The following is a 10,708-nucleotide window of genomic DNA, read 5'->3' as shown; positions in this document are numbered from 1 at the left end:
AGTTAGGCTAGGATGACCCTAAGAAGTCACGTACCCTTGACTACACCAGAAGACATGAGGTCTACAAACATTCAGGTGCTGAGGTGACCTGGTTAGTTGTTTACGGTACCAAGGCCAGAGTACATGGTTATTGACATTCTATCCTAGTGTTCTTCACTGCACAATGTAATGTGATTATATGTGAAGAAATTAAAGTTACATAAAGTTCTAGACTGTGAAATACAGAACAGAGGTGACTCAGGAGGAGAACTGATAGGATTAAATTAGTTGGTTCCCTTAGGAAAATTGATGGCAAATAAAGAGGTGGAAGGGTGATGGAGAAGAGACATTGATAACAAGTTTCCTAAGTGACAACTTTGTCCAGGGCCTATGCTGTAGACATACAGCATTTTAAATCAGTAGTAAATCTATTGTTAAGACCCTCTCACAAAGTAAATGTAGTATGGATAGTTGCTTTCAAGGTTACATCCTTTCATCTACTCTCCAAGGCTGTTTTACAACAGTCAAGAGGATTCTGTATAGGCTTTGTTTTAGTTTTTGCTCTCATTAAGGACTCATAAGCTTAATTACTCAATATTCCTTAAGAAACACAGTTTGAAATAATTACTTCATTAGAAAAATTTAGCAGTGCTCATTCGGACTCTCTTGAACAGATTCCTGTTCTAGAACTCCTAAAGGTTTTATTTATCCTTTTGTTCTGAATGTAAACCTCTTAACCTTCACATGGCTTGTAGAATTGCATTTCAAATACCAGTTAACGATAAATTTTTTAAAAACCTACATGAGGTCACTTTGAAGGATGTTCCTTATTAGCATAACTGTGTGTGTGTGTGTGTGTGTGTGTGTGTGCGCGCGTGCGCGCTCAGTTGCTTTGCAATCCCATGGACTGTAGCCCACCATACTCCTCTCTCCATGGCACTCTCCAGGCAAGAATACTGGAGGGACTTATCATTTGCTCCTTCAGGGGAATCTTCCTAACCCAAGGATCGAATTCCCCTCTCTTGCCTCTCCTGCGCTGGCAGGCAGATTCTTAACTACTGGGCCATGTGGGAAGCCCTATTAGCATAAATCACAGCTTAAAAGTTCTAGAGATGTGAACCAGTAGTTCACATCTCTAGAACTTTTAAGCTGTGATTTATGGTACTATGTTGAGGTATATGCTATATGGTAAAAGAATAAAGAAAAAAATGGTCTTAAGTAAACTGTTTTAAGCATAGCATTTCATTCATAATGGATCAATAAAATTTGTTGAATAAATAAAATACAGTATGTTACTCTACTGCTGAAACATTTTCAGTATTACAGGAGAAAGTCTGAATTATTTGGCCAATCAAGCTTATCTTCCGGTACTTTTTCCCTTAAGCAAAACCTTCGTTCTAACCAGAGCTCTCTACTGAAGTTCCACTGCTCCTTGCAGTCTCACTCCTTCCAGGCTGTTCCCTCTGCAGCTCCATCCCCTGTGCTCCTTGGTGCTTTACTCCTGTCCCTTCAGATGAAAATCCTGCCCCTCCTACAATCAGCTGAAGGTATTTACTCCTCCCTCTGAATCTTCCTATCACCAATTGCTCTGGATATTGCTCAAGATTTTAAAAATAGCAACTTGTACACTTGTCTTTTCTGTTGTATGGGTTTTATTCCTCTCAGTCATAGTATAAGCATCTCGAAGGTAGAGACTAATTGTCTTATATTTGATGTTGTAGACTCTCAAATACTCATCAGTTTGAAATGTATTTCGTTATCAAACAATCCTATAATATGGAAGTCAATAATTTCCATGTATAGCACATGAGTTTAAATATTCATCACTGATTAATAAAAATAAGCAAGAATTTTCAAATGATTACACAATATGATCACAATTTTGTCCATACATAAAAATTATGTCACTTCATGATAAATATTGGATATATATATATATACACACACACATATGTATTAATGTTAAAAGAGATTATATTTGGGTGGTAGAGTTGTAAAGATGAAATATGAATAGAGGTACATTGAAAACAATAAATTACTATACAAAACTACTTTTGACACTTATTCCTTACATTTATTCTGTCTTTTCAGTGATGGTATTAGATGTATTTTGTTTATTCTTCTAGATTTGTCACTTCTATTTCCTGTTTTCTCTCTTTTTTTTTGCATTTAATTCTTTGGGTAAAATTGGGCTTTCTGAAATCCTGGTGAGCCTAAGGATGTGATGATGTTCAAGTATGCCTGAGCCCTGTTTCAGCTTTTTTCCCTAGGATGGACATGGAGTTTGGATCAAGAACCAGCAAAACCAAAGGTTGTAAATATTTCTTTAACCAGAAGAACATGAATAGTTTGAGCAAGCTCTTCCTGAATAATGATATGTGCTCAAAGAATAAAATAATGGTAACAAAAGAAACTGAGCTTTTTGGAATCTTAGAACACATTTTGCCGATTCACTGGCAGATAACCTTCCCTTGTTATTGACTTAGCGGCCAAGAAAGTAGAAATAGGTTACAAATGCTTTAAAAAATATCAAAAGAATAATATTCAATATACCTAACTCTGGTCAAATTTGAGTTCAAGGATGAGATTGATACCCTAAATGGCTGTATCTTTAGATGTCCCAGCCTTCATCTATAGAAACAAGGCTTCCTTGATAGTACAATTATCTGCTAGTCAGATGGTATCTATTATATCTAGAAAAGTGTTTGCTAATTGCTAAAATATCAATGAAGGGTATGATGGAACATTCTTAATTTTGTTTGTTCTAGAAAATACATTCAGATTTTCAATATGAAATCTCATAAAAAACTATAAAATTAAGATTTTACCTATCTAGGGACATCAAATATTCTGAAAGAGGAGCAGAAATGGGGAAACTCAAAGAAGAAGCTGGCAGCATATTTAATGCTAGATACAATTTAAAACATATATATATGATTTCAGTCACTTAACGCAAGGTTGATTTTTTCCTCAGGTCACTGTCCAATGTGGGCTGACAGGGAGGATTTTGCTCTTCAAAAATGTAAGCATCCAGGCTTCAGGGGTACCAGGAAAGAGAAAAGAAAGCTCACCTGCTCCTTAGGCTTTGGTCTGCTCACTTAACACTAGTTAAGCTGATTAAGTGATCTGTAATATACTTAATCCAGGAAGAAGTAACTGACTAGTGAACTAGTTTCTGCTATCCATCATCCATTCTAATGAATACTTTTCAAATCAAAATAATTTGATAGTAAAATACTAATTTGAAAACTTTCCTTTGAGAAAAATAAGAAAAACGTAGTTATGGAGATCATTTTGGTTTGGAGCATTTCGGTTTCCATTATTTGATGATTTTCAGTGAAACTGTAGTTAATTACATTTGATGTTGTAAGAGGAATGACTATATTTTAGAGATGCCTCAAAAAGATCAACTTTAACATTTTAAGAACAGGCTAAATATTAAATGTGTTATTCAACAGAGAACAGCTGACACATATTATGGTAGCAGATAAATGCTTAAATCCTGGATTAGATGATCAAACAGCCAACATTTTAATAAGTCTCCTCCAATGTATCTCAAAAGCACTCTATTAGCAAACATGACAGTCCAATTATTTCTATGGTGCTTAGTATTTCATGGTGGCCCATTGCCAGTGGTAGAATATGGGGTGGGAAATGTTCCAGTGATGTTAACTCATTTTAAAAGCTATAATATTGCTAGCGCTGAAAATGCATGGTTTATGTGAGGCTAACTGCCCTGACCCTGGTTTAAACTCATCAGTTGAGTAAATACATCAGCATCTATTTTAATAACTTTCTCTTAATATTCTGCTGAAAAAAATGTAGGTAGGTTAATTTTGCTACAAAGAACACGTGAATAAAGTTTATGTCACAAAAAAGGAAACGTTTATCTATCACTGTAGAATATAAAACAACTCAGAAATATATCAATAATTCCATATACATTGATCTGGTCTGCACTGATTAATCTACAGTATAAAAAATTAACCTTTCAAAATAGGAAAGAAACATGGGAAAATTGAATAAACTACAATAAATGTCTCGTCTTGGACTGCACAGAACTTCTATTTTTTTCCTGCCATTTTTAAACTAGTAAGGAAAACATAAATAAGAAAATATAAAATTACTCCATGAAAAGTCTGAATGAGGGACAACGTTAGAACCATACCTAACAGAGTGCCTGATCAACAGGAGGAATTTAATAAAGGTACACTGAAGGACTAAATGAATGATTAAACAATGGAGCTGAAAGAGGATTGAACTCTGAAGGACAAGGCTCAGACTATGCTATCACTAGCTAGCCACATAGTAGCAAGTAAAAGTTCAGTTCAGTTGCTCGGTCATGTCCAACTCTTTGCGACCCCATGGACTGCAGCACCCCAGGCTTCCCTGTCTATCACCAACTCTCAGAGCTTGCTCAAACTCATATCCAATCAAATCAGTGATAGCATCCAACAATCTCATCCTCTGTCATCCCCGTCTCCTCCTGCCTTCAATCTTTCCCAGTATTAGGGTCTTTTCCAGTGAGTCAGTTCTTCACATTAGCTGGCCAAAGTTTTAGCTTCAGCATCAGTCCTTCTGATGAATATTCTAGACTGATTTCCTTTAGGGTTGAGTGGTTGGACCTCCTTGCAGTCCAAGGGACTCTCAAGAGTCTTCTCCAACACCAGAGTTCAAAAGCATCAATTCTTCTGCACTCAGCTTTCTTTACAGTCCAACTCTCATGACCATACACGGCTACTGGAAAAACCACAGCTTTGACTATGTGGACCTTTGTTGGCAAAGTAATGTCTCTGCTTTTTAATATGCTGTCTAGGTTGGTCATAGCTTTTCTTCCAAGGAGCAAGCATCTTAATTTCACAGCTGCAGTCAACATCCACAGTGATTTTGGAGCTCAAGAAAATAAACTCTCTCACTGTTTCCCCATCTATTTGCCATGAAGTCATGGGACTGGATGCCATGATCTTAGCTTTCTGAATGTTGAATTTTAAGCCAACTTTTTCTCTCTTCTCTTTCATTTTCATAAAAAGCCTCTTTAGTTCTTCTTTGCTTTCTGCCATAAGGGTGGTGTCATCTGCATATCTGAAGTTATTGATATTTCTCCCAGTAACCTTGATTCTAGCTTGTGCTTCATCCAGCCCAGCATTTCACATGATGCATTCTGCATATAACTTAAATAAGCAGGATGACAATATATAGCCTTGACGTACTCCTTTCCTGATTTGGAACCAGTCTGTTATTCCACGTCCGGTTCTAACTATCACTTCTTGGCCTGCATACAGATTTCTCAAGAGGCAGGTAAGGTGGTCAAGTAGTCCCATCTCTTGAAGAATTTTCCAGTTTGTTGTGATACACACAGTCAAAGGCTTTGGTGTAGTCAATAAAGCAGAAGTAGGTGTTTTTCTGGAACTCTCTTGCTTTTTTGATGATCCAACAGATGTTGGCAATTTATCTCTGATTCCTCTGCCTTTTCTAAATCCAGTTTGATCATCTGGAATTTTGAGCATTACTTTTCCAGCATGTGAGATGAATGCAATTGTGCGGTAGTTTGAACATTTCTTTGGCATTGCCCTTCTTTGGGATTGACAAAGAAAGGCAGTCCAGTGACCACTGCTGAGTTTTCCAAATTTGCTGATATACTGAGTGCAGCACTTTCACAGCATCATCCTTTAGGGTTTGAAATAGCTCCACTGAAATTCCATCAGCTTCACTAGCTTTGTTCATAGTGATGCTTCCTAAGGCCCACTTGATTTCACATTCTAGTATGTCTGGCTCTAGGTGAGTGATCACACCATCATGGTTATCTGGGTCATGAAGATATTTTTTTGGATAGTTCTTCTGTGGATTCTTTCCACCTCTTCTTAATATCTTCTGCTTCTGTTATGTCCATACCATTTCTGTCCTTTATTGTGCCCATCTTGGCATGAAATATTCCCTTGGTATCTCTAACTTTCTGGAAAAGATCTCTAGTCTTTCCCATTCTCTTGTTTTCCTCTATTTCTTTGCACTGAGGAAGGCTTTGCACTGATCACTGAGGAAGGCTTTCTTATCTCTCCTTGCTATTCTTTGGAAGAGATATTTGAAGATGGATATAAGAACATTTAAATTTTTCACAAATTTGTTTACACTGTAACAAAATATAATTATAATAAATCCTGTAAAATATATAAGGTCCTCCTTCACAAATAAGTCCTAGGAACTTACTTTAATTAAAAATAAAATTGAGAGGTAAGACAGGGCTATATTTATTTCTACTCTAAAGAGTAATTTTAAAGTAAAAAAGGTACAAAAATAATTCACAATGGTAGTTACAAAAAATACTGTTACTTTATATGTTATTTCACCAACCTGCTGAGTCATTGTTCATAAGATATTTATCAAAGAAAAACAAAAGCCCTCTGGCTCTAGCTGAAGTTGCTTTTACAAAATGTAATTATAATCTAGATCTTAAGTTTCTGATCAAAATCACCAATGAATATTATAAAATTAAGTTATAGCTCCTTCTCCAATTGTATTTCCAATTACCATGTTAGAGCTTTTAAAAAGAAATAAAGCTGCAAGTTTCTCAAGACCAGCAACAGTATCTCAGGAACAGAATGGGAAGAAACATAAACATAATCATGTATTATTACAGGTTCTCTGGAAGAGCTTTTCAAAATTAAGTTTAAAAGTAGACAAAACTTGGTGTTTTGAGTAACCTGGGGCTTTCTTCCTTAATTCATTTCAGCCAGAGCTAAAGTGAGCAATATGTCAAATTAACTTGCTCAATTTTCTTTTCTCAACTTTTTCAATGCCCTTTAGGAACATCATTACTGAGAAGCTATTGTTGGCATTTACTGCACAAAACCTGATTCTAGAAGGTTGATACTGCAATGGCCTAAATATCACAAAACTGAGGAAAATTGTATGGTACCAGTTATTTCACTATACTAAAAGGAAAAATAGTCTGGAGATAAGCCATTTTTGGTTGAAAAGAAAAAAGGCTTTAGAATGGTTTTAATGGTTGATTTACATTTAAATATAAGCAATGAATACAAAATGACCTTTACTAATAATTTTAAAAACCTGTTGAAATTGCCAACTGAAAAATTAGTATTTTTGTGTCTTTATCTTTCACATATTAGATGTGATGGTTCTAAGAAAAGAGACCCTAGCATATTGTATTAATCTCAATGGAGCAGAGCCTTGTATTTAAATAAACAAAACACTGTGTTGGTCATTTGAAATAATTTACAAATCTATTCTCTTTAATGTTTTTAAGTTCATTAAAAATCAAATCAAATCTATCAATAAGGAAACTGCATAAAAAATGAGTGTTAAATGCATACCAGTATGAAATAATCAATCTATCGTTTAAATGAACCATGTTGAGACTACATTTCACATTAAAAATTATAAATTGGTATAGGTGTCAAAAGCAATTCCTAGAAAAACAATTATGCCTGACAAAAATAATTTTCCTACCACTTTTCACGATAAATATGATTTGTTCCTCTATATGTAAAATAAGCAGTTATGGTTTTGCCTATTTTCTTTTATATGTACAGACATAAAAACAAAGAAAGCAACTGTCTTATCTCCATGGACTCTCTTTGGATAGTAGCAATTTACAGTAATGTTGCTATTAAAAGCGGCATATCCAAGCTCATTGAAAAAAAAAAAATTAATCATCCTGGGAAGAAGGAAATGTAGGTTAAGGTTAACTCTTAAACATAAAGAACTATAAATAAGCTGGATTTGATTATAAAACAACCTTGTGTTAGTTGCTCAGTCATGTCCAACTCTTTGCAATCCGAAGGACTGTAGCCTGCCAGGCTCCTCTGCCCATAGAATTCTCCAGGCAAGAGTACTGGAATGGGCTGCCATTCCTGTCTCCAGGGGATCTTCCCAGCCCAGGGACCAAACCTAGGTCTTCTGCATTGCAGGCAGATTATTTATTGTTTGAGCCACCAGGGAAAGCCAAAACAATCTTACATAACAACAAACTTACAAAAATCACTTTGAGGTGATACCTACTTGAATATATTATTATATTCAAAAACTCTCAGTACTGATCTATAGTATTGTGTATTCACAAAGCATATGTTGTTCTGGACACAGAAAATAATCAAATCCTTGTTTCCTTTAAAAATAAACATAAAAATAAATTGTGTGTTCCATGATCTATGTGCTTTGCACTCTAATGTTCCGCATGTCTCTCAGCAACACTGGTCGGTAGTTTTGTTCCAAAATTTCCATGTATTCAAAGTAATCACTCACTCGAAACCCATGCAGTGCTTCTTCCTGTCAAAAGATATAAAGAAACATTCATTTGCTTGGGAAAGACACACAGTTCTAAGTTAATGGGTTTTAAACAGTTGATACATAATTTTATTTATGTTGCTAGTAAATGCTTTTTATTTAGTAAGCTATATATATATATGTGTGTGTATATATATATATGTATATATATATATGATATATGTATATATATGATAGCAAAAAACCATGTCCCTGTGATAACTAGGTTGTCTGTTTTCAAAACCAAAACTGCTTTATAGCTAACAACAACAACAAAAAACACTTAGATAATGAAACCTTCCTAATGTTTTAGATATAATAGTTCCAATTATAGAATGATTGCTTACATCTGTAATTAGTAAAGACTTTAAAGCTTATCAAAGAACACTTAAAATATTACATGGAATATCTATTCTACAGCTACGTTCATAAAATCTCCAGCAGTCCGTAATTCATAATGTTGGTATTATGCATATCTATACTAATTTGGAATTTAATGGCTAGTGTCCCAAATGTGGCACTCAAGAATGAAAAATAACAAAGCATCCATTTAGAATCTTATACACTTTTAGGAAATTTTAGGGCTATTTTTATTTTAGTATCTCCAAATACTAGCTGTGGAATGCCAACCTTTCAAAGTAACAACAACAAAATTCTGCAAAAGAAACTTGATCCTTGATTCAATGTAACATGTTCGAGATTTTGGATGTTAAAAAAAATTTTGACAATTCATGCCTTTCTGGAGATAACAGCTTAAAGGCAAAAACTACTAATAATAAATACAAACAATTCAAAAGAATTAAAGATAATATATTATCATATACCAAATACTGTGTTTAGAGACAAATCAGTTTGTAGATGAGAGACATAAATGTAGGGTACTAGGAAAATATCACAAATTCTCAGTAAGAATGGATGTTTTTAGGGATTTCCCTGGCGGCCCAGTTATTAAGACTCCATACTTCCAATGCAAGGGTTAAGGGTTTGATCCCTGGTTGGGAAATTATGATCCCCAAAGCCACATGATACAGCCAAAAAAAGAATGCATGTTTTTAAAGGCCTCAGATGTCACTAGTGATGACTAGATTAGTAATAGTTCACAGATAACTTGGGAGAAGAGTATATTACTTGCCACATATTACCAAAAATCTGGATAATCTGAGAGATAATTGGTACCTTAAAAACAGAAGCATTCTTAGTGATCTATAAAACTGATATCATAACTAAGAAAATTAGATGTTAAATTAGATGAATAAGATTATAACTTAAGAGTTAATACCTCAAGAGTTAATACCTCTGAATGTAAAAATTTGAACTACTCTTAATTTTAAAATACTTGTGACATTATCCATTTCTTCATTCATTAACCTCATTCATTCCCTTATTGTATGTAAGGTTCTTGGTTATACAGTGAAGACCCAAAGATGAATGAGACAGGTCTCTGTTCTAAAACATTAACAGCTAAGGTATATATCATATTTCCAGTTTTATGTATAAGCAACTGAATCAAAAGGAAGATGTTCATCTTAAGAAGAGCAGAAATACTACATGTTTGTAAATTTCTCTATCAAACATATTTCATTTTTTTCTTTGGTGTAAAAGTAGGAATGAAGTAAGACTAATCTTGCTATTCAAGAATTCACTTTAACTGTTGTAGTCATGGAACTATTTAAATTATGTGTGATTTGACATTAATCACCCCTTCACTAAAACTATACCTAAGTTGGAAAAGAATTATAGTAATGTGTTATTCTAACTAGAAGAAAAAAACCTTAATGACAGAAAAACTGTCTTTGTGCATATTTATGATTTTTAAAAGAATGCTTATTGTTCATTATATGTGAATTACAATAGGAAATCACCGCATTTGAAAAATAGCACTAATAATTCTTCCTGAGCAAAAGTAAGTAAAACCTACTTTAACATCTTTTAATTATTGCTCCACTTTAGTTTAAAAATAAAAACTACCTATGGAGAACCATAGCTATTACTTTGTTTAAAAATACCTTTTCCTTAAAACATGTTTTTTAAATTGTGGCTCCCATTTTAGACATTAATACTAAAATAAAGAGAAAATACTCTGATAACTATATTGAAGAGACACCCATAAAAATGGCAAATAAGGTTATTAAGGCCTTGTTTCATAAGATAAATATAAAATATTAATTTTAAAAGAAATGTCTTTAAATTATATAGATTTAAAATTCACAGGCAATATTAATTCTGAATAAAATTTCAGAACCTCTGGATTCCACTTTGTCTTCGAAGTGGAATATTTTCCATTTTATCCTGCTGTTGCTGCTGCTGCTGCTAAGTTGCTCCAGTTGTGTCCGATTCTGTGCAACCCGATAGATGGCAGCCCACCAGGCTCCCCCGTCCCTGGGATTCTCCAGGCAAGAACACTGGAGTGGGTTGCCATTTCCTTCTATAATGCATGAAAAGGGAAAAG

The 10,708-nt window shown here is 34.3% G+C and overlaps 1 protein-coding gene across 2 annotated transcripts in view; it reads right to left on the bottom strand.

Annotated features, from left to right (window-relative positions):
• Positions 1 to 6,200: 6,200 nt before the first annotated feature.
• TBC1D32 (TBC1 domain family member 32) overlaps positions 6,201 to 10,708 on the bottom strand; it is a 193,552-nt gene continuing 189,044 nt past the window's right edge. For both annotated transcript variants that reach the window (XR_011258768.1, XM_069599058.1), the window contains one exon: positions 6,201 to 8,262. Coding sequence is in view for 1 of the 2 variants with exons in the window: in XM_069599058.1 (XP_069455159.1) it covers positions 8,143 to 8,262 (120 nt within the window). In the remaining variant the exon portion in view is untranslated. The remainder of the gene's footprint in view (positions 8,263 to 10,708) is intronic.

The sequence above is a fragment of the Ovis canadensis genome, chromosome 8 (assembly GCF_042477335.2).
Source record: "Ovis canadensis isolate MfBH-ARS-UI-01 breed Bighorn chromosome 8, ARS-UI_OviCan_v2, whole genome shotgun sequence".
NCBI lineage: Eukaryota > Metazoa > Chordata > Mammalia > Artiodactyla > Bovidae > Ovis > Ovis canadensis.
Note: the sequence above shows the minus strand (reverse complement) of the source record. Positions and strands in the feature narration are given on the sequence as shown.